This window comes from Cebidichthys violaceus, unplaced genomic scaffold (assembly GCF_023349555.1).
Source record: "Cebidichthys violaceus isolate CVI_PGR_0920_01 unplaced genomic scaffold, fCebVio1.0.p SCAF_12, whole genome shotgun sequence".
NCBI lineage: Eukaryota > Metazoa > Chordata > Actinopteri > Perciformes > Stichaeidae > Cebidichthys > Cebidichthys violaceus.
The window spans coordinates 907,338-931,367 of NW_027176285.1; the positions used below are offsets into that span (position 1 = coordinate 907,338).

General features: G+C 41.9%; 2 protein-coding genes across 3 annotated transcripts; both read left to right on the forward strand.

Annotated features, from left to right (window-relative positions):
• Positions 1–3,268: 3,268 nt before the first annotated feature.
• On the forward strand, positions 3,269–9,055 carry ccdc80l2 (coiled-coil domain containing 80 like 2). The gene is made up of 12 exons (XM_068705483.1): positions 3,269–3,684; positions 3,775–3,863; positions 3,996–4,169; positions 4,317–4,468; positions 4,737–5,036; positions 5,235–5,475; positions 5,654–5,810; positions 6,636–6,772; positions 7,036–7,187; positions 7,356–7,459; positions 8,024–8,104; positions 8,200–9,055. Exons 1-12 carry the CDS (start codon positions 3,414–3,416, stop codon positions 8,532–8,534), a joined length of 2,193 nt encoding a protein of 730 aa, XP_068561584.1. The 5' UTR covers positions 3,269–3,413; the 3' UTR covers positions 8,535–9,055.
• A 1,700-nt stretch (positions 9,056–10,755) lies between these two features.
• On the forward strand, positions 10,756–21,663 carry fyb1b (FYN binding protein 1 b). 2 transcript variants are annotated; one of them, XM_068705798.1, is made up of 19 exons: positions 10,756–10,960; positions 13,541–14,477; positions 16,407–16,542; positions 16,726–16,799; positions 17,084–17,106; positions 17,592–17,650; positions 17,769–17,901; positions 18,074–18,233; positions 18,493–18,613; positions 18,751–18,770; positions 18,888–18,963; positions 19,103–19,189; positions 19,655–19,695; positions 19,978–20,050; positions 20,195–20,294; positions 20,440–20,602; positions 20,751–20,784; positions 20,896–20,927; positions 21,056–21,663. In XM_068705798.1, exons 1-19 carry the CDS (start codon positions 10,958–10,960, stop codon positions 21,076–21,078), a joined length of 2,295 nt encoding a protein of 764 aa, XP_068561899.1. In that variant the 5' UTR covers positions 10,756–10,957; the 3' UTR covers positions 21,079–21,663. The 2 variants fall into 2 exon arrangements, with proteins under 2 accessions (XP_068561899.1, XP_068561900.1); XM_068705799.1 differs by lacking the exon at positions 19,103–19,189.
• Positions 21,664–24,030: the final 2,367 nt, after the last annotated feature.

Consider the following 24,030-nt stretch of genomic DNA (forward strand, 5'->3'; position numbering starts at 1 on the left):
ACCTCTTTGCAGGAAGCATATGCGCGAGTCCATTTCTAAATAGACAACCAATGCAAATGCATATGCAATTATATTTAAAAAATGTATTAATGAGCAGCACATATACGTGTATTCTACTATATGAGAAATGGCGTCCCAAAACCATGGTTAAAACTTACTGAAAGTGCAACTCTGTGCACGTCCACTGGGGAGCGCTCTTTTACCATAGATCCACTATCGCATTATGGGGGGAATGGTCTTTTTTAAATCTTTTTTTTATGATTCCTTCTACACTAAACAGCAATGAAATGGACTTACATATACATCTGAATACAAATATGTCAGACATGGCTGCATAATCCTGTTAAGGGGGCCAATGCAACATCCATCCAACTACTTTCTACCATATCAACAATAACCATTGTCCTACACAAGTTCACACTGCGAGAGAACTGGGAGACAATTTTTAAGTTGCTGCCAAGTTGGTAATGCAGGCTTCAATAATTTACCAACAGGTTTGATTATATCTTTTCTGGGAAATACATTTTTCAGATGCAACAATATGTTTTGGCATTTCAAAGGAAATACTTATACTTTTGGAAAATGTCATTTTCTCTTATGATGCGACCGCGACATGTTATTTGTTGTTTACTGTGGTTTGTCCTGTTCTGTTTGAATAGTATCATTAGCTGCCATTAGGTGTCATGATGTGATTCATATCCTTTCTGCAGAATGTACTATATTAAATATATTATCTATGCATAGATGTTCACTTTGCACAGCATTCCTCCATCTTTTGGAACACCTGGCTCTCGTTTTGAGACTTCGACTGGTGCAGATAATCATACGCCGCTGTATGAGATCAAGTGAGTTCTGATATTTGGATGGTAGCGTGTGATCACTGCAAAGGGGGCTTTGACTCAATAGACGTTGTACAGTATATGTAATCTCAAGCATCACGTCATGACGAACAGATGTGGACTAGGAGGATATCAGAACTGATATGTAGCAATTTTCTTTTTTACTTAAAACAAATCTTTAAAAGTATTGATATGTTTTACAAATTGGACAATATGATCTTCTTCATCAAACTGTTCATACAGGATCAAAACAATCCTATAAACTGCCTGTAGTCCAGGATTTCAACCCTCGTTGATCTTTGGTCGGCCCCCTCTAGCCCCTCTTCATGGACTAATCAGTTCCACTCACACGACTAGCAATGGCACCGCTGTTCAAAGATGTGCCGCAAGACTCACGTTTTTCCTCTAAGGAGTGTTTTTACATTGTGTCATGAACTCACTTTCACCCATTTTGGATTATTCTTAAGCTGCTTGCTCCTTGAAATGAGGAAATGATAACCTGCTCTGTCATTTACGTGGAGGCAATTCTCTCCTCTCTCCTCCTCGCAGTCACTTCATGCATGAAGCCTCCTCGCTGATCCAGCGCTGTAGATGTAGTGCTTGTGAGGGACACATTGTTTCTGTGTTTCTGTGCTGGAGACACGTGGAAGGTTGTTGGCTGTCTTTGAACTGTACATCTTTGCCAATGAAAAAGTGTCATTGAGACAGAACCTGTGTTGACACTCACTTCTCTTACAGTATATGTACTGTATGGAGTATATACACTCTCTCTCTCACTCACATATTGATCATCTGGTTCTCTTTATCAGGCTCAGAGAGTGGAATGCATTGTTGCTACGCCTGGTTCTCATTTCAGCGTTTCACCCTAAAGACGGCTCTTCTAATTGCATTAGCTTCGCTTGAACGTCTATACATTTTTTTTGTTTCCTATATTCTCTCTTCTTTCTCTTCTTCTTCCTCAGTGACATAATAATACAAAAACGTAATCAACATGTGTCTTTACATCTCACAATCGTAAAGAGCCTCACCAGTCATTGTTTTCACTCATTTCAAAGTGTGTAACACTGAAGCTGTATCTCGGTCTGCTTAGTAGTTGCATATGTTTATATCATATCACTGGTGGCAGAACCATCTTTTCCTTCTCTGGAATTCATTTGAAGGATTTAAAATGCAATGTAAATACTTTTTTAATGTATTTTATTACATTACATTTAGTAACTTATAACCTGACTAGACATAGAAATCCTGCAGTGTTTAATAGATAAGTTACTAAAAAGTTGTACATAAGATGGTCAAGTGTATGCTCACAGGTCTGTTGAGGCTTGTGGTCTTATGCTAATATCAGCTGTTTAAGCTTTAGTTTGATGTGGTTAAGAGTTTAATTGGTGGAGCATTTATGGGGCAGTGATGGGAGCAATGACTGCCTTTTTCCTGGCAGAGAGTCTTCAGGGTTAACTCGCCTAAGGGCACATTTGTCTCAGGTTCACAACTTTGAACTGGTGTGAACTCTTCTAGACTGTCGGGGTTATTTATGGTCACTGCCATTTGCCTTCATTTAAAAGCTTTTACTCCCGTTGAACAAATGGCTTGAAGATGAAGTGCTCAAACTCTGAACTCCCACTTTGACTCCATCAGTCTGTCAACACTGCTTTCACCTCCTACACGTGTGAGGCAGCCTGCAATAGTCAGCGCCGGTCTCTGATGGAGAGTGACAGATATTGAAATAGAAAAATGTCAAATACAATCGTCACCGGGTGAAATAATAATACAAGTAACCCCTGAAGCAGTTAGGCATTTACTCTGATCAAAAACACAGAGGGGCGGTTACCCTCAATCCAACTCATGCTATGGAACAATGAGTCTGTTCTGCATGTGACTGATTGTTTTTCTATTGAGAATGGACACCAAACCATGAGCTGTGGGACAAAGCAGCACCACACACACACACAGAATGTGAGTGTGTGTGTGTGTGTGTGTGTGTGTGTGTGTGAGAGAGAGAGAGAGAGAGAGAGAGAGAGAGAGAGAGAGAGAGAGAGAGAGAGAGAGACAGAGAGAGTGAAAGAGAGAGACAGAGAGAGAGAGAGAGAGAGAGAGAGAGAGAGAGAGAGAGAGAGAGAGAGAAAATGCTTTGAAGTCCCAGAAAATTCTTTTGAGTTTCCTGTTAACGGACCCGGGGGATAATGTGAACCAGGAGCGCATGTGTGTGAGGAGAGGGAAGTCTCCCCGGTCAGTCTCTCTCTGCTGGTGAGAGAGGCTAACATCCCTGCAGTCTTTGCTGATCTTTTGCCTTTGAGAGTCCGATTGGGTCCACCTGTTTTTTTTAGGATACAGAGCTCTTCAGCCTTTAATGGGGGTTTGAACTTGGGGATTTCTCAACTTTTGTGATCGACGTTCTGGAGCTTTCACACTCTTAAATCACATTTAAACAGCTCACAAATCCATCTGGTCTGTCTCAGATGCAACACTGGTGCCTATGATCGAGCACAAATGTGTTTTATACTCAGAGGAGGACTTGTGAGCCGCTAACCACCTCCAGCCGATCAACGACCCAGCCACTCTACCGTGTCAACAAGGATGCTTCATTTCCACAAGTCACACTGGCCTCTGCTGTTGTTTGCTGTTCTCTGGAGCTACCCGGGTTGGCTCACCGCCTGGCCGGGCATCAGTCGCAGCAAGCCCAAGGTTCAGCTGGACCCTAACGTGAGGGACTGGGGAGACTATTCAGACCTCCCTCCGGGCATCGAGCAGGGGTTGGGGTTGGACGAAGATCATGCGGACAACAGAGGGGTCGGAGAGTCCTCATCGAGCCTGGCTCCGGAGCTGGATTTCCTGGCGGACTTTGCAGGCGAGACAAATGATGTGATCGGCTGATGTACCTACTTGTCTGTTTACCTACTTACAGTACCGTACTTACAGTACCCCTTCTCTCCTCCAGGTAAAAAGCGACTGTGGGTGATAACAGCCCCATCACACAATGACCACTACCTTCGTATGATGGAGAAACAGCTGGAAGACATGGAGCAGGTACTGTACTTATTTATACCATTTGGAGGTCGTTTTTAAATTTGTTTTATTTAATTTGGGAAAATATGATGAAGTAATTTAACTAAAAACAGCATCCTTTCTACCTCCTTTGTCTCCCCCCGTCTCTTTCAGAAAGGGCTGAACTGCCGTCTGGCAGAAAGAGACACGTTCATCATCACCATCATCCAGAACGCCATGATGGAAGGTCGAATCCAGAAAACAACTTTCCAAGGAGATGCCACAGTGGAGAGCCTGGACCCTGACACAGTTAGCAAACTGCTGCACTACCTGGAGCTGACCAGCCAGGTAACCAGTTAGTCCTACAACAAGATGTAAACTAGTTATAGCCCATTTGAATTGTTTCTTATTGGAAATGTTTTTTTTATGAATTTGACTATTCCTCCTTTGTGGGTACCAGCGCTTGAGTTTTTATACTACAACAATTTGTTTCAGGAGCAAGGGTTCACCATGCTGGTTCTGAAGAAGAACCTTCGGGTCAGTGAGCGCTTCCCTTATCCGGTCCGCGTTGAGGCGATTTTGGAGCTCATTGATCAGCTCCCTGTGAGGAAGCTGGAGAAGATGACCAGAAAAGGATCCAACTTGAGGTTCAATTAGACCACTGTGTCATTCACTGTACTGATAGGGAATGTCAGCGCACTTTCGATTGAAAGTTAATGCTGTTGTCGGGAAAATTACCAACATTTCACATTCTAAAAATTCATCTTCAGTTTGTAGGAGTTGTTGTGAGATGTTAATGTGTGCTATCCAATTTACTGCACACATTTTTTATACGTAATTTTAACTGAAGTTATGTAGGAAAAATCTACACAAATCCTCTCAGACAAAATGTTTTTTTTAATTATTTCTATTTAGGTGTAAAACCACTAAAAAGAAGGTTGTGATGAAAAGAAAGATGAAGAAGACGATAGTGAGCCCTCAGAGGCGAGGTAATGTGACGTCTGTCGCGGCATTACAAAGAAAACCTCCCCTGGACAAAAAAGCTGCCCTGAGGAGTAAAATCCAGGATATACTGAATGGACGGTCGAGGTTCGTGATCCGTAAGGTGCCTGCTGCTGGGTCCGCGAGGGGAAAGGGCTCAAGCAGTGGTGGACAGGAAAGAGTGCACAGCCCTCCATCTGTGTCCAAGAGTAACGCTGAAGTGAAGAAAGACAGGTACCATCTTCATGTTCTTGGTCCATTTATCAAACATACTGTAGTAGACAAAAGGGTGTGGACGTTAAAGCCCTTCTTAGAATGTGTGTTCCCATCTGGCAGCTCATGCCTCTTCATCTCTTTACACCAGACAGAAGTGCTTTTTTAGAGCTGGATGAACATCAAAGTCCTTTTTTTTCTCCTTCTATTCTACTGCAGGCCTGTCTCCGCTGTGGAAGAAGGGAAGATAAGGAATGGAGGGAAAAACAGTGAAGATAAAAAAGAGCAGAATGTAAAGGATGAGGCGCGGGACAAACAAAGATCCAAGAAAAAGGGTAAAGGGAAAAAAGGGAAGAAAGGGAAAGGAAGAGGTAAAAAGTCCAACAGAGAGGCCAGTGAGAAGGACAAAACAGCACTGACGGAGTTCTTGAACACTTTAAAGGGGACAAGAAGGTTAATGGTGAGAACTGTCTCTTTTTGAATTCTGGCGTTTTCCTTTTGCTCAGTCTCTTATCTCTACATCCACGTTATAAAGCGCATGCAAAGCATTGGACTCTTAAGACACATCTGCACCTGGTCAGGACCTCATATCCTCCATTTGGAGTGATGCATCTGTTTGTGTGTCGCACTGGTGCTAGCTGATCTCGACGCCCAGCAGAGATGCAGCACTGTACACGCAGCAGAGAGACGACAGCCAGAAGCAGCACTGTGACCTCGCTATTAGGAAGATCACCGTGGCGACCATCGTGGGAGAGGGAAGTGACGCCAAGCTCACGCTGCAACACCACCAGCTCGGTGAGGAGGGCTTGTTAGTGCATGTGTATGATAGTGTCCGTTTAAAAATGTGCATTTAATATTAGTTGATATATCTAGGGGTAGTCTCAGTAACTGGAAAATCTTGTGCAGATATGATTTGTTTTTTACATATAACTAATGTCTGAATATTCTGAGCAAAAAGTTGTGATCAAAGGCAAATATGATGCTTCTATAGTTACAGCAGTCGAGGTCTAATTCACTGTGAAAGAGTGGATTTCTTCACTCTCACATCTGTTGTTAAAAGGATCATTTCTAGTGTTTTTCAAGCATTTTCCTCTTTACTTCAATACATTTTTTTTTTAAAAACTGAGCTGCAGACTGCTTGTGAACATTTGTTATTGAGCTGCGGTGCTTTTAAATGCTGCGGGTATTTCTGACTTGCAACAGCTAAACAGCAGCTGTTTGAATAGAAAACAAGAGTCTATGGTCTGAGGCTGTAGCACTAAAACCACAGGGTTGCTTTGAGCTCACTGATAACACATGTTCAGTAGTTTAGTGTGCTTAGCATGCTTACATTTGCTGAATAAACAGTGAGCACGATGGGAACGGTGTTTGTCTTCTAGGCGTTTGGTCATAAACCAAACTACTGGAATCCCACACAACAACCCTGCAATGTGTACCGTCCTTGAAGGTTACATGTTTCAAACGTTGTTCGGAGGTGGAGATTCATCTTTGTGGTAGTTTAGAGTCGGAGGTAATGTCGTTGTGGTTGTGCCGGGTTAAACTAGGATTTTCCTGGTATTTTATCTGCTTCCTTTACATCTGTATGCAGACATAGTCATTCGTACGTTGTTTGTGTTTCAGAGTCGGAGCCTCCACTCAGTGACCGATCGGATCATTTCTCAGATTCAGGCCTGATCTCTCTGTTGAGAGCGGAGCTCGGCCTGTCGTCCTCCGACCTCTTTTCCATGACCGTCACAGACTACGACATCAAACCCAATGTAAGACGCCCCCATCTTCAGGTTGTTCTTTCGTCTTTTAGCATGAGTGCTCGATTCCAGCACTACTCTCACTCAGGATCACACCTGGAAGTGCACTTGAGTTCACAGGTGCTCAGAGCGATGAGAATATTCACCTCGTGGTACAGGAGAAGCAGCATTTCCTTCAAACTTGTTGGACAAAGTTGGTGCCATCCTTTCAGTTGTTTGTGAAAAGTGCACTCAACTTGACGACACTTGTTTCTCTGTGTTTACTATTCCCCTAGAAAGTCTTTGAGGCTCCTCCGTCAGGCCCTGCTCTGTTCGAGTACATTGACGACTTTCCCTCGAGGCGTTCGGAAAAAGAAAAAGAAAGGAGGAGTCCTCCGTCCTGCTCTGATGGGAAGCCAAAGCCTGGAGCTGAGAACTCACTGCTCAGGTACTGTGCTGTAATTCACTGCTCATTATCCACTAATACTGCATAGGGACAAACAGCCTCTTCAGAAATCATACACAACATGTTCTCATTCTTATTTAACATGTCCTGATGTCACATAATGCTGACTTATAGCACAACATTTAAACTTACATTGCTCTTGATGTTTAGGTTCATGTCTAAGAGGAGACTGCTGCTCCTCTCTGCTCCCTCTGAGGACGACTACTCCTTCCAACAGCAGCTCTCTGCTCTCAGTGGACAGCGGTGTCACCTGGGTCAGCAGCTCTCCACACTTACTGAACAATCAGGAAACGTTACAACCGAGTCAGGTTTCCCCTCTGACCTTTAAACAAACACTCTGTTTGCCTTATTGGTTAGAATTAAATAATAACTATAAAAACTGGTCATATATGTAATTAAAAGTTATTGCATCATTTTTATGTTATAATATATTCTTATTTATAGTAAACTATACTGTAATTTACTTAAGTCAAATATTGAGTAATTCCATTGTGTGCTATACCTTATACTTCAACTCTCCACATTTCACAGGGAAATATTACACTTTTTACTGAACTACATTTACTTTAGCTCCACCTTTACCAGCTGCAACATTAAAATGATGCTTAATAATTAATGTATCAATTATTATAATCCTTTAAAATAATATATATTGTTCTAAAATGGGCCATTCTGCAAAATGAGCATTTTTTACTTGTAACAAAGGATTACTACGCTGTGGTATTTCTGCTTTTACTTCAGTAAATGTTCGGAGTACTTCTTCCACTACTGGCTTCTTGCTCACATTTACTCACTACTTATTTTTCGTTTTTCTTCAGGCATTCGCCACTTTGCCATGTTGAAGCTGACTGGAACTGGAGACCAAGCAACAGGAACGGTTGAGCTTTTCCCCCTGAATGGTGAGTCACAGTGATGTGGAGCAGTGGACACCAAAGTGATGGAAACATCAACTTACAACCGTGTTTAATAAAGTGCACAACTTACGATTCACCAGGTCACAGTCAGAGTGAAGTTGAGCCGTTATCCCGTGACACCGTCAACAATCTGAGAGAACAGCTGAAGATCAGTAAGGAATACTACAGCATGCTGGTCGTGGGGAAGGATAGCGACGTCAAGGCGTGGTTCCCATCGCCCATGTGGTCCCTGGACAGCATCTACGACCTGGTGGACTCCATGGAGCAGCGCCTCCAGGAGGAGAAGCTGCAGAAGAGACTGGGGATCCACTGCCCTGAGGACAGAGGGACAGGAGGCAGTGAGGGGGGGCATTACCCCGGCTATGATGAAGACGGGGCAGACGACACGTACTCGTATCACCGGTCAGAGGAATGATGAGAGAGGAGGAGGAAGAGGATGCAGTGGAGTGAAGATGAGCTACAAACATGCTTGAGATGACACATCGAATAGATGCACAGAAACAAACCCTTCTTCAGGACTCACAGGTCCAGGACTCACAATAATAAGATGCATATTTTATGTTTTTATTTGAATGGTTTAACTCAAAAAGTGAAAGAATGTGTGCATCCTTCTACTTTTTCTTTTTTTGCTGATGGTGGTCTGTTATCATTTGCTGATTACAGCGACAGTTTAACAGGAACAAAGTCCATCCAAAGCCGAGCAGATTGTGCTCTTTGGCAGCACATTCACTGTGTAAAGTATAAAAATGGAAAGTCCCTCTGTTGAAATGTTGTGATGCTAAAATTTAAATTGTCTTCAAACAAAACAGATGTTCTTTTCTTTAACGCTGAGCTAAACATCTGTTTAGCTTATTTTTAAAGAGCTGCACCACCTCAGGGTCAGAAAAACAAAGAGTTATGGATGCTAAACTCGTTGCATGCTTCAGGACATTCTTTTGTAACTGTTCTGTAAAAAGTCACAGTTTAATCTTTCTGCAAAAGCTTTCAGTTGTTGAAAAAAGAAAAAAAAAACATACCAAGAAACGTTTTTTTTTTGGTTTTCTACATTTTTGAAATGTGAAAAGTCATCAAATACAAGTTTGCATGTTGGCCTGATGCACCATGATGTCAGGCGGACTGGAGACAGATTGTGTCGCGTTATGGATGGTGGATGGTGACATCGTGGGGAGAGTCTGCACACAACAACCTGCAGTGATCCTTGGTTCAGTAGCTTCATGTGGAGTCTGACGATGGAAGTCACCTGACCTTTGCTGTCAACGACCCAAAAAAACCCCCTAAAGGTCTGAGGTCGCTACGATTTCTGACTTACATTTTACTTCCTAAAACCAAATTTGAAGATTCTTTTTGTTCCAAGTTATTGTTTGTATTTGGTTGTTTAATTTACACGTGAAAGATAACGTAATTTGACAGAGGAATAGTTTTCAGCTTATCCACTGTGGATTGATCAACAAATGCCGCTTCAGTTTTGACAGCTTCATGCTTTCTTGTTCCAGAACCTCGCTGCACAAAACACTCTGAGGATTTTGTCCTCTTTTGTCCTCAATGTAAGAAAACCCATATCTCATGTAGTCGGTGTCCTACTTGAGTTTCGCTCAATTAGCATGAAAACAAACGTTGTGGCTGTTCTTCTACACTGTGAAATGGAGGGTGTGTATTAGCATTACAAGGCATTAACGTCAAATACTGTTAAGGAGTGTGAATAACTCCGCTGCATAAAAAATCCCCTTCAAAATAAAAGCACAAGATTTTTTTTTTTTTTTTTTTCAGGCAAAGGTCCGCGACCCACCAGTTGAGAATCACTGCACTAGGCGGTCCACTGAGGTTGAGTGAGACAACCTCCTCACTAAAAGCATCTGTTGACGTCTGTCCCACTGACTGCTCTTCTCTTTACTCAGGTGATCAAATCAGGCGCTCACTCCAGTCTGAGGGCCAGAATCCTTAAAATGCACGGGACAATTCTGGATACTGATCCTGAACCAAAGCTTGACAAGTCTAAACACCCAGAAACAGTGCATGGACCAGAGTTAGCTTTGTTAGCAAACTATACAGGCACAACTAGTAATGTAGGGTTGCCATGGCACTTAGACAGTTTGAGGATGTTGGCTACTGACTTTGTCGATCCACTGACTCATCATCTAGTGCTAATTAGCTAATCTTCTGGGTATGTTGCTATGCTTGCCTTGGTAGCTCAAAGCCCCCACTGTGCAGCCTCACACGGCTGCAGACTGTTGGTCTTGTTGTTGTGCAGACGTGGTCAAATTCTTTATTATGGTGGGGTTGTTGCTCTTTGTGGCTATGTAGCTTTGAGTCATGTCACATGTTTGTTGAGCCAAATCCCTCATGGTCACATTTGAACAGTGTTTAAAGTGTTTGACACGGTTGCAAAGGAACACGTCTCACAGTGGTTGTTCTGTTGCCCTTCCACTGAAGTGAGTGGGCATCAGTTGTTAAGCACAGAGGGAAACTGCAGGGAGTTTGCCAGGTATAGGCAAATCCATGAGATCGAAACACACAGATAAGAGAGGCTGTGAGACTCACACCCTCACTAAACACACACATACTACAGAGAGAGGAAGTAGTCTACTGATGTAGCTTACAGAACTGGAGTGTCCACCCCCCCCCCCCCCCCACACACACACACACACACACACACACATACAAACACAGAGTCACACACTTAATGCTTTGTCACACTCTTTGTCAGTCGCTTCATCTCGGTACCTCTCCGCCTCGCTCTTCGACAGCGACACAAGCTCACACAGACACACTGAACAAACACGCTCTGCAACACTTCTCACACCAGACGAAGCAGCGTTGCCTCGGATCGCCGTCCTCAGCATGGTGAGTACAGCTTCACTGTCAGCTAACTGTGAAGCTATTTAGATACATCACTTTTTAGATATTACAATGAATCGAGAATGCCATTGGAAAAAAGGGTTTTGGAAATCTTAGTGTTTAAAAGTAGCCTATTAAGAATGGATATTATTGAGTATTTCTTTGCAAATACACCCTCAAGTAGTCATTCATTTCTGTACATTTGAATTTGACGATGCCATTCGTTTAAGCAACTTTCTGCATGTATGATTAGAGAGGATCTATTATATTTAATGTAGCAATCTACTTACCTATCAGATTATTTTCATTTGAATATGTTTTTTGTTTCAGTTTCTTCATACATCAATATGTGTAAAGAAATGTGTGGTTTCATGTAAACTAGATGGAGAAACTTTGGCCTCCACTTTTAATCACACTGGAAATAGAAATCAAGGTTCCTCTTTGCTTTGACCAGAATACCTCCGCCTGTCATTCTTTTCTCAGCAGGTCATTTGACTGGAAGTGTCCTTGTGGTTGATAACTGTACAGACAGCAGCCTTTTTGTTCATATTTGCAAAAAAAAAACAGGGAAACTAGATAAACATCTAACACTCCAGTGGCTGTAGTCTTTGTGGCCAACATAGCAATGGTTCTCACTTCTCCCCGTGAGTTTACATAAAGTAAAAGTGACCCTGCACTGCAGCAATGGATCGAATACAGAGTAAATCAGTCTAAACCTGCGCTTACCCAGAATGTCCAGTCAGATGCCAGCTTATCAGTCACTTCTATCTGAAACTAATGCAGTCTAACACAACAGCCCTGCAGTAAATCCTACCTTTGCCACGCTTAAAGAAGGTGAAGTTGTTTTAGAGAAGATTTATTTTGACGGTCATTTTGACGGCAGTTTGTGGTTCTGTTGTGCTATGTTGGCTAAATATTGTAAAAATTTGTACAAAACTGCAACTGCACAAACATTTAGAGAAGTGGTAACTGCAACTGTCTGAACATATTGGGTAATTCTGACTTTACTGTGGTTGAGAAACGGAGGGAACTTTGCCCGGATTTCATATGCAGCCGCATCATGTCAGGCTTCGTGTTGACACCCTTCATTATGCCACCCCTAGAAGATGTTACTCGCACCTTTAAAGTGACACTCATTGAACATCATCACTCACAAGCATCAAACTGAGATCATGCTAGTTTCAATAACACGTTTGCAGCTTTTTCTCCTTTTTTTTTTTTTTTTTTACCGTTAACATGGTTTGGTGTCAATGTCAACATTTGTAAAATGTTCTAGCTGGGTGTGATATTTTGTTAAGAGCTGACGTACAACTTCCCGTTTATGTTCATGCAGAGCATTTATTCTTTCCGTTGCACAGTTTTCCCTTACTTTCGCCGCTCCGCTGTAGGAATAGCCTGCTCTTATCTCCACTTCCTTGTATGGTGCTGACTCCAGTCAAACCTGCCTTATTACCAAAGGTGTGGTTGCTACTTGTGTGGTCACTTCATTGTGGCACTTTGTAAAGCAGCTGCATGTGTGACTGAAATTGACCAAATCTGCTATTTTGGGCATATTGGTCATTCTGTAGGACAGACTTTCATAATCCAATCCTGCCATAGCTAGAGCAACACTATCGACTTATTTATATAGACTTATTCTCAGTGTAATAAACAATCAGCCTGTAACACACGATGAACCATTTAGTCGCTAAAGTTCCTTCAGCTCAAAACAGGCACATTGTAAATATCCTCCCCCTCGTCTTCAACAGAACATACTTGACAAAAGTACCGTTTGTTTACCTGCACTGGAGAATGTTCTAGGAAGTCAACATGAACTGTGTTCTGAAGAGTAATAAAGGAGCAATGACCAGTCTATCTTTTTTTATAGTACTGCATAATTAACATATTAGAATTTGCTTTCAAGTGTTGTTTAAGTTTTATCTGTGTGCTTATGAGAACGTTCTTATCGTTTGTAATTGCTTTTTATTTATACATTTTAATAGGACGTGATCTTCAGAGGCTACATTATCTGGAACATTTCAATAGTTTCCATATCATAGAAAAGAGCTTTTAACTGGAATACATGAAGGAAACTCTGTAGGCTAGAATACAGGACTCTGTGTTTTGGGGAGCTCCTGGTTTATTCAGTGTTGTAAGAGTTTTACGTTTCCAGCACAGAGAACAACGAGATAACATTGATTAACTTAGGCTCATTTGTTTCAAACTCAGTTTGACATGGATTGTGTAAACACGGATGAGTGGTTAATGAGTCACCTAGTGAAAAGAGACAAACAAACAGATAAGTTGAAGAAGTAACCACAGAGAGAGAGCAGGAGTTGCACAAATGTAAATCAGAGAAGGAAATGTCCTGATAGGAAATAAGGTATTTTAAAAGTTGTGCAACTTTCTGTTCCTATGTGAACTTTCATGTCAGTCTTTGTGCATTCTGTTTTCTTTTATTCCTCTTTCGCACTGTACAGCAGTTTCTGTTTTAGGACTTTCGTTTGCTGAAGTCATTTTATACTTGAATATTCGAATAATAATTTCACTTCTGGTTATGTGTTATGATATTTGACTCTTTCTCTGGTCCTCTTCCATTCTCTCCAGGAAAAGAAAGCGGACGTAAAGGCCATGATGGCTCGCTTCCAGTCGACTGGGGCGAGCGTCGATGAGACTTCTCCACCGCCTGGACGCGTCAAACAGCCCCTGCACCCCACCCTCTCCTCCGGCCCAACACAGACGAAGAAGCCTGTCCTCGACAGCCTCTCAGGCGGGGCGAAAAATATTCCTCCTAAACCCAATTTTCTGAAATCTAAAAGTGACGTAGAGGCACACGAACCAAACAAAACTAAAGCCCTGGCAAGCAGGTTTGGAAACAACCAGGACGACACCAACACCAAACCTTTCGTTGTCAATAAGCAGCAGCCACCCTTGAAGCCACATTTCTCGCAGGCTCCTGAAGCCAAAGGCCCTCTACAGAAGCCCCCCCTCAACAAGCCCCCTCTGAGCACCACTCTGTCCGACTCCAAACCGGCCTTTCCCAAACCGTCTCCCGCCTTTAACTCCAAGCCCAGCTGGATCAAAGAAGACAGCGGTGGAGGTTTACAACAAAAACCGAGCGGCAGCATTGTAAAATTGCGACAGCAAAATGAAGAGATGGCAGGAGGCCATCTGAACACTGCGAACAAACCTTCGCCTCTGCCAAACTCCGCTTTTAAGCCCCCGTCCAACTTCAGGAGTGCTCAGAATAACTTCAACAAGGAGTCAGATAGCGGCGGGAAAGCAGACGGAGCCAACAAACCGCTCATCAGTCCTTCTAACGCCGTCCCTCCTCCAAAACCTCTAGCCAGTAAAAAACCTAGCATCAAAAAACCTCAAAACCTCTCTCCTCAGACGAGCAGCAGTATCAGCGATGACGCTTCAGGCCCCAAGCGTAACCCCCTCCCCAACAGTCTGGCTTTGGGCCCTGCCCCCGCCAAGCCCAACCGACCCCCCAGAGTCAACCTGGAGAGCTTCAAACGAGGTGCTGTGGCCTCTGATCATGGTAAGTACGGCTCACAGGAACGAACAGCTCTGCTGGTTTAATAGTGACACCATAGATCATAACGAGGACACAACCACCAATCCAGTGTAGTCTGAGGCACCACCGACATAATACGAGCTTAAAACACTCAGTATCCCAAAGAAGTGTGACAGATAAACTCAAGCAAGCATTCTTCATTGAGTTAACAGTTCTTGCTTTGACTTCTGCAGGCTATGAAGAGCTCTTTAACAAGTCGATGTTAAGTGTAGATATGGAGCACTTAAGTATAAAGTTAAAATCCAAACCATTACTTCATGAGTCGGTAAAGATTTCATCCTAAAACAACAACAGACTTCTGAAGTGCAGAAGACATGACGGTGCTGGTGTCTACATTCAGTGTGTGACTAGGTGTGACTGAAAAGGTTGATTCTGATTCTCATGACCTTTAAGGCTGATATTTGATATGAAATGACGTCGTTTTTCCTCCACTAAAATGAAAGTGTGGAGAATTCTTTGACACACTGTAATGTCCTTCATGTTGGGACATATAATGAAGAGAAAACACATTTTAACTGGTTGCACTGATTGCAGAAATATGACCTCATTCATTAAAGTCATGGTGACTGATTGATCTGGCTGCACACCTCTGGATATGCAACGTGTTCTCAGGGCTCTGCTGCAGAAAGATATCGACCTAAAGAAATAAAGCTGAACTAACTTACTAACTAATACAATGACTTTCACGAATGGAATGAGAATCATAAAAGGGTTTGAAGAGAGCGTAGACATTCTATTACTTTTTCGGTATAAATCTCCTTCCTATCTAATTTATAACCAGGAATGACTTGACTCAAAGAGCTGGAAAACAGAGTAATTCTGCAGCAGGTGCACATATGTGAACCCACAGGCAGACATACTTTATCTGGCTGCATTCACAGCATTTGTTTTCCATTTGGTACTTCATGTCTTTGCCCTCTGCTCCCAATCCGTAAGCAGCACAGCAAACCAAACACTGCAGCATCATTTGTTTCAACATCATGTAGTGAAAACTCTCTTTGAGCTTGAGGTGCTTCCTGTGAAGAGGATTGACTGATCGTTGTCTCAAGAGCGTTTCCTCTCTGTCACAAGCAGCGCTGCTTCGGACGGACTTTGAGAACACTTTTCAGAAGTGTGACAACGACTTGCTTCACAAGTTAATGTGGCGTGTCACTGAGGTTAGCAATGTGTGGCATGTTGTTGAGTTTATTTTGCTTGTGCATGATAACTTCAAAGTAAATTGTTCTTTGCATTTTAAGATATGTTCATACAGCAGCTGAATTTGCTTTTTTGTCTATTCCGTACAAAAGTAGTCTCACAGAAGCTGCTTTAGTCACAGAAACACACTCGGTTCCTCTATTTCCTTCGGCTAAGTTCCCTGTCCAGTTTCTCCCCCCCCCCCCCCCCTCGCTCTCTGCTGTCACAGCTGACTTTGTTTCCCCACATGAGGAAGTAAGTTCCAGAAAAAAGGGATAGTTTCGAGTGAGAGGCTCTGTTTTTAAACACACAGCCGACCTGAATGGATTTCCAGTCAGAGGTGAAGGACGGCTGGTGGCTGAAATGTGCCACAACACGGACAAATACTGGACCGGAAATAACACTTTACATTTGATATTTGTTAAAGTTTAACTATAGTTTGTGATGTATTTACATTTACTGAAGTGCTGTAGCTAAATTTGTTGCTACTTTATACTTCTACTTCCCTGCATTTTAGAGGAACATTGTAAAGTTTTTACTCCACCAGTTACTTAGAAACTTAAATTATATATAGTTAAAATCAGCAGCAGCTAAAACTGAAATGGGCCATTCTTCTCCATCATTTTGCGTACAGACAACTGTCCCAATGACCTCTCTGAGGATGGACAACGCTATCTATCCATCTATTCATCTGAACACCATGTGTTTTTGTTACAGGTCCTGGCGCCTTTAAGAAACCCGTCAGCTCAACTCCTCTGGCCTCTCACCCCAGTAACCATACCAACCATGTGACCCCGACTCAACCCCCTCCGCCTGCGGTTCCCAGTCTGCCCCCACGACACCCTGGAGCCATGTAAACCTCTCACACACACACACACAAACACACACACACACACACACACACACACACACACACACACACACACACACACACACACACACACATACACACACACACACACACAATATATACTGCATGCTTTCCAGGGAAAGCTTCTCCTGTTCGCTGAAGGTAAATCCTTACTATGTTTTTCAGGAGCCAGCAAGATGAGTGCTATGACGACGTTGATGAATTTAGCAGCGCTCCTCCACCTCTACCACCATCTACAGGTCCAGTAACATCACTATCTGACTAGACATGATGTGTCATGATCACATGTGGCAAGGCGTCTATATTCACAGCACCACAGGAAGACAGAGGAGGACTGCTGAACCTCGTACAAACATAAACATAATATGATTTAGAATCAGAAGATAAAATGTCTGTGAATGTTACGAAAACACTAAACAGAGTAGAAATAGTCCGATGTGAAGCATGAGTCAGATCATGATGATCGTAGCGATTGCACAAGGATCAAATGCTCTTGTAATGCTGATTCATTGTTTCTCTTTAGGTCACCCAAGTCAGAGGGCAAAGGTGAGGCATGCTGATTTACTTCTACATGAATACAGATATGCATACAGTCACACGTGCAGATGCAAACACTAGAGTACTCATATAAGAACATGCATGTGTGCTCCTAAAGACACTAGAGGTGTGCAGCACGTCATCTTTGAAATGTTCAAAGTGAGCAGACAACTGCTCACTTTGAACCTGATGTGAAGTGCTTCTACAGTGTGTGTAAAAAGCAAAGAAGGTAAGTAAGTATGTTAGATTGAACTCCAACATATACAGTGTGAGGGAATTGTGCCTCAGAGAGTGAAATACGTCGTGAAGAATGTGAAACAACTGCAGCATGACGTTCATTTATGAGAGAGTAATTACAAAGACGAGGAATAGGAAAAACAAGAAAACTAGAATATTGGAGCAAATATAGAAAATGTGCATTAAATGTCTTGAAAGGTTATGATGTATGACAGTAATGTATTTCTATTTCTCTTTCTTACTCATGCGTTCTCTAGGCCCAGGAGGAAGAGGATGACGATGACGGAGAGATGTATGAGGATCTTGATGAACGATGGTGAGAGAGAGCGTAATCTTAAGAACGTCTGGTAGTCAACCAGTGAGTGGATTTGTTCATGTATCGATCCGTCACGTTTACAATTACTGCCCATTGTCAACTCTGTCGCTCCCAAAAGGGGAGTGGTTGAACAGCAACAAGAAAAGAAGAGGGAGAAAGAGGAGAAGGAGGAGAAGAAACGACTGGAGGCTGAGAAGAAAGAGCAGAAGGAACGAGAGAAGAAGGAACAAGATGCCAGAAAAAAATTCAAAGTGAGTAAACGAGACAGGAAGTGAATAAGTAGCTGGACCCAGCGGGGGTTAGCTTAGCTTAGCATAAAGAAAAGTGACAAATATTCTGTTAGGAGCATGTCATAAATAAATGTTTTTTTTTCTTTGTGTCTGTGTGTTTGTGTATACCTTTGTGCACGGCTGTGTGTGTTAGCTGGTCGGCCCTCTGGAGGTCGTCCACCAGGGGAAGGCTCGTGTGGATTGCAGAAGCAGTAAGAACGACCTGGCTCTGAAGCAGGGAGACTGTGTGGACATCATACGTGTCCAGGGCAACCCAGAGGGAAGGTGGCTGGGACGGACGCGGGACGGATCCAGTAAGCTCACATATTCGTCCCTCGTTGGTCTCACTTTCTTCACTCGTCTTTGTCATAACATCGTCCCAGTCCAACCTGTAAATACAGGACAAGACTTTCAATTACATCTCTTAACCTTATCATCTTTTTATTTTCTACAAATTCTAATTCATCATTCAAACGTCTATATTTGAGCTACACACACATGCAATAAATCATACCCAAAATCCTAATTTGGGAAAATGAATCTACCCAATATTTGACTCTCTGTTTCCAACAGTTGGTTATGTGAAGACCACTTCAGTGGAAATTGACTTCAACACTCTGAAGAATCGTCAAGCTCAGCAGGCGTACGAACCCGAGGTGTACGATGACATCGACGTGGTCTCTGCTGATAAAAGGTACGGAACCATAGATTCTAACTCTACATCAATGTGTTACACTTAACATTGCTGGTGGAGTTTGACTGTATGTTCACCACATGTTCTCCAAGTGAGAAAGAAATGACTCTCTTCTTGAAATCCTTCTCTCTCCACAGTGGGGTGAAAGGACCAGGAGGTATGCTTCAAACCTTGCAATTCATTCCATTATATCCACTTACAGCTGATGTCACGGTTGCTTCACTGAGACGAAACATGTCGCCGATTATGTAATGTGTTTGCTTTTGTCCTGTAGTCGTCCTGCCCCCGCTGCCAGGAGACGACGACGGAGAAATATATGACGATATTCTAGATTCAAACCTGGAAGTCAGGTGGGAACTGATTTGTTTATTTACAAGGAATTGGTAAATGGTGATTGAGTGTTTCAGTACAGTATGCTTGAGATGGATACACAGGAAGATGGAGCAGAGAAAGAAATGCAGGTCTTTTCATGCTTGGTTGGCTCTCTAGTCCTCTGGACTCCAGGTCTCCTTCTACGAAGCCTCGGAGCTTCCTGCGGATGTTTGAGCGGAGCAGACCCACTGCCAGCACTAAAGTGTAAAATACACTCAGTAGTAAGACTGATCACAGACCTCCTGTCAACTGTTATTAATCCCTAATCGTTCAGCCGCCATTCCCCTTTCAATGGCTAGACAGTTCCTCTCGGATGAAGTCGCTTTTAAATGTTGATTTTCTCCCCAGATCAGCCACTCCACCTCTCACTGAATAACACTGACGGATGTTCATTTGCTGCTGTTTCTGTGATTACAATCAGTGCAGCTGATTATCTGTGATTCTACTAATCTTCTCCAGTCATTTGCATGCCTCACATTGAACTGTTGACGAAATCAGACAAATCAAGGCACCATCTGCTAACAAGTATAGGCCGACTGATTCAAATATTGTGTGGTAAATCATGAATATGATTATTCATTTGGGCTGCTTTGAATCATATTAATCTACTTTTAGTTGATGATATAAATGATGTAACATTTTAATGATTTCTTTTTCCTCTTGTGTCAGAGTGCCTCCACCCAGCCAGTTTACTGCAGAGGGGAATTCAGGTATTGATACTACAATGTTTTTAATTGATATTTAATGGAAACATTTTATGATTTTTATTCTTCTCTACAAAACACAATGTTGCTCTATTTAAGAGCAACTGTGTTTTTTATTTTACCTAATTTATTTGGTCTGTTATGACCACTCGTAGTGGTTAGCAGTTTAAATAGCATTGCTTCTACACTTTGCATTTTATCTCTAATAAGTTATGTTTGTACTAAATGCATGAATTAGCTTGACTAATTACTGACTTCTTCTTCGACGCGTTATCACAAATCATGTAGGAGGAGCGATCGATGAGGAAATATACGATGACGTTGACTCTCAAAATCTGCCTCCCCCTCCTCCCATCAGCAGGTACAAGAACATCCCTTAATAAAGCTAAATAACCGTCTCAACCATTGAGATCCATGATGTGTATTTTTCAGAAGTCTCAGAGAACATATTTTGGTTGACTAAGAATATGAAGTAACCAAAGAATCATTTGCTTTTGTTCTGCAGCCTTCCACATCTGAGAGGCAAAAGCAAGACAGGGGAGATGGACCTGAAGAAGCAGAAGAAGTTTGAGAAAGAGGAGAAGGACTTCAGGAAAAAGTTCAAAGTGTGTCGCTCTATTATGTCTCTAAGCATATTTATATTAGTATAAACCAGGATCTCACCTGCTGGAAAAAAGAACTGCTATCATCAGGAGGGTAACATGAACATGTCTTTGTGGTCACACTGTTGACGGTGTCCTTCTCTTTCAGTATGAAGGGGAGATACAGATGCTGTACCAGGTGACCGTCTCCTCCACACTGACCAATAAGAAGTGGAGTGTGAAAGAGCTTCCAGTCAAAGCAGGAGAGAAACTTGACGTCATCGTTAAAGCCGTGGACAACAAACTGATCTGTCGGAACGAGGACGGCAAGCGTGAGCATCTGCTGCTTCTTATTGTTTGTGTTTGCAAAGAACAGAAATCAAAACATGTGTTCAAGATTCCACTGTTGCCTTTTTTCCCATTCGTTGCGCCACAAAATCTGTCTTCCAAGTCTAAAATCTGTCTGTGTGTCTTCCACAGTTGGCTACGTCTCGACCAGCCACATTGACATGAAGTGAGTAACACCAACACTCACACTCACACTCACACGAGACAGAGACAGAGACAGAGACAGAGACTCTAATCTACATGCTGTCTGTACTGATCCTTTCCTTTCTGTTTACAGCGATGGAGATATCTACGATGACATCGGAGATGGTATGTTGTATAGCTAATCTACATCTTTCATCATTTTGTATGAATTTATAAATATCCAGACTGTGGACCTAAATCACCATTCATATTATAAAAACATATTTTAAATCAATATCACATTTTCTTTCCAGATTGCATCTATGACAACGATTAGAAACATCCTGCACTGGGTTTATTGTTTTACACTGATACTGTTCATGTTATTTATTATGTTTATTAATAATACATTGGAACATTTTTTTTTTTGGTTCGCCTGATAATCAGACAGAACTGTCATTTTTCATTTCATTATTTATTAATCACCATTAGAATTGACGAATAATTTGGTTGATTCATAGATCTGGATTCTTTTTTTGTTTCATTTCCTCAAAAACAACAAAATAAAACAATGTGATGAGGTCATATTACTGCAAATCAGAAAAGTGGAAAACGTTTGTTAGAAAATGATTTGCATATGTCTGTCTGCCTTTAGAACCTCCACAGAACTGTATGCACATGTAAACTTATACTGTGTTTTGCAATTTTATAATAATAGCTATATGTTGTAAAAATGACGTGCTTCTGTTGTCTTCAGTTAATGTCCATGATATGATGCTGTGTGTATATTCCATTGCTATCTGTGCTCCCAAACTAACTTGGGTGTCTCAAGTTTCAACATGTAGACTAAATGACTAAATGTTCTAATGTTCCTCCATAACACTGTACAATTGTGAAAAACATAAAGACAATTTAGACTTTTCTCCACACGTCTTAGTTTGTCCTTTGTTTAAAGTGAGAGCATGTCTGCTATAAAGAGAGAGCGCTTGTTCCATAAGCACATCTAACAATAGCATGCACCATCTGCACACTGTGGTGGTGTGATGCTTGTGAACTTGGGTGATGTGTTTGATGTGTGTAAGGCTAAATTAAGACAATTTAAACTGGCTTTTCCCAGCAACAAAAGAAATGTGCAGTTTGTGTGTAAGAAGGGAAGAAGCGACATCTAGTGGCAGTCATCAGAAACTACAACAACAGCAAACTTCATACTGGGATTTGGATTTCAAGTACAAATTCTTCATCCGCTGTGGAGATTAAAGATATATATCTAAGCAGCTTTTTAAATGTGCACTTACTTGACATGATTATTTGATTAATTGATCAAAAGAAAATGAATTGGTCTTGGATGGAATTTGTAAAAATAAATTGATTAATTAAGGATCTAGTATCTAGTATATGTATTTATTTATTGTGTTTCCAGGGGAGTCAAACCTTCTGGCAGTGCACCTGCATGGCTTTGATATCACTAAATAAAAGTGCCTCATATAATAACTGATAAGGTGCATTCTGCTTCACGTGTGAACAGGATTTCATTTATGCTTTATGTGAGAGGCTTATTGTAACGTAACCTAGTGACTCTCTTTACGTCATTTAAAATATCCTCTTATCGGAGTAATATAAACTAGGTATTGGTATGTGGGCTGCAGCCTCAAATACATATGATTAATGTTCATGTTTGAGTATTAATTATGTTTGGGCATCATTACATGGTGAAGCTAGTGAGTCCACTATGAACCGGTCATAGGCTGCTGCTTTAGTCCATTGTTGCAGTGAAAAAGTAAAAAGTAAAGAAAAACAACACTGGAAATGTTACATTATAGAACGACGTGTGGTACGTTTGGTTAACAGTGAATCCTAGTTAGCCCCGGAGGTTTCAAACTTTCCTCTCGTATCAAGAAAAAAAAAAAACGAAGAAGAAATCACTTCCGCTCTGTCCGGAAGTGATCTACTTCCTCGCTTCAAAATGGTTCCTCCGGTCGCTGTGTCGCCGCTCATCAAGGTAATAATAACACACATTATGTACCCCGAAGATGTCATGTCATCTTTGTGATTTTTCTCAATTTAAAGGGAATAAACCAACGCCAACTTCCCTCTATGCGTGCATCTATAGGCGAACGGATGTTAGTCGCTAGAGTAGCATGCGAGCTAATGCTAGCAATGACATTGACAGACTTGAACATTACTCCGGACGAACAGCTGGAGGTTAAAGTTCGGGGCATCTTCCACATCTGTCTGATGTGAAGCTCGTGATTATTATTGCTAGCCGTAGAGCTAATTCTCAGCCAGTTGTGTTTAACGCAGTCACAGCAATGAGGTCAGTTGCAGGAGGTATCTTAAACAACACACTGTGAACACTCAGTTAGCTGGCTGGGCATAGCTGCTTCACCAGTCAACACCTGTGAATCACTTTTATTTCAGACGGCCAGATGGTCTGCTCTGCTGATCGGCGTGTTCTATGGCAAACAGAGGTTTGGTAAGTTCATGTCTGCGCATGCGCCAATGTGTCATAGTGTCAATGTCCACACTTCAAGGGCAACAGCTAAACAAAAGGGAAGTAATATACATGTTTAAAAGTCTCATTTAGTCCAGTAAACCTAAGCCCATCCCAGCCCATGTGTAAAATAAAAGTCCACATTTAAGGAAATACCTTTAGAGCCCTTAAACAGTCCGTCTTATTGTTTTGAAATAATGACCGGTTGTGGTGTCGTTCTGGTTCAGATTACCTAAAGCCCATCGCTGAGGAGGAGAAGAGGGTCGAGGAAGCAGAGAAGAAGGCCAGAGAGGAGCAGGAGCGCATCTACAAACAACTGTCTGAAGGTAACACAGGTTCCTGTTCGTCACCAAAACACAGCTTTTGTTGTTGTTTATTCACACATTATCTCCACTAAATATATGTATATCATTTGTAAACACATGTCCCCCTCTTGTTCTCTCTCCTCTCTGCAGCAAATTCTGACACCATCCTTAAATGAACGATCCTCTCCGAACCTGCGGCACTATGTTCTAAACTAATAAACAAAAACATATTTTTCATGTAATAATCAAAGTGTTGTCATTTGTTTTTTGTTGTTTAGGTTCTGTCTTTACACTGAAATAGAAAGTGATTTTAAACAATTAACCTTTCCAAGTCAGTCTTCAGGTTTAGTTTGTTAGTTGCATGTAATACAAAGACGGAATACACTGTAGTGCGCACACGCGCGCACACACACACACACACACACACACCTTATGACAACTGTCTGTGTGTGTGTGTGTGTGTGTGTGTGTGTGTGTGTGTGTGTGTGTGTGT

Excerpts from the sequence above, each read along its gene's own strand:
- ccdc80l2 (XM_068705483.1), top strand. The coding sequence starts at position 3,414 with ATGCTTCATTTCCACAAGTCACACTGGCCTCTGCTGTTGTTTGCTGTT. Across the intron at positions 7,188-7,355 it reads GCTGAGAACTCACTGCTCAG|GTTCATGTCTAAGAGGAGAC; the intron begins GTACTGTGCTGT and ends CTTGATGTTTAG. Across the intron at positions 7,460-8,023 it reads TGGACAGCGGTGTCACCTGG|GCATTCGCCACTTTGCCATG; the intron begins GTCAGCAGCTCT and ends GTTTTTCTTCAG.
- fyb1b (XM_068705798.1), top strand. Across the intron at positions 16,543-16,725 it reads CCACGACACCCTGGAGCCAT|GAGCCAGCAAGATGAGTGCT; the intron begins GTAAACCTCTCA and ends TATGTTTTTCAG. Across the intron at positions 17,651-17,768 it reads GAGGATCTTGATGAACGATG|GGGAGTGGTTGAACAGCAAC; the intron begins GTGAGAGAGAGC and ends CGCTCCCAAAAG.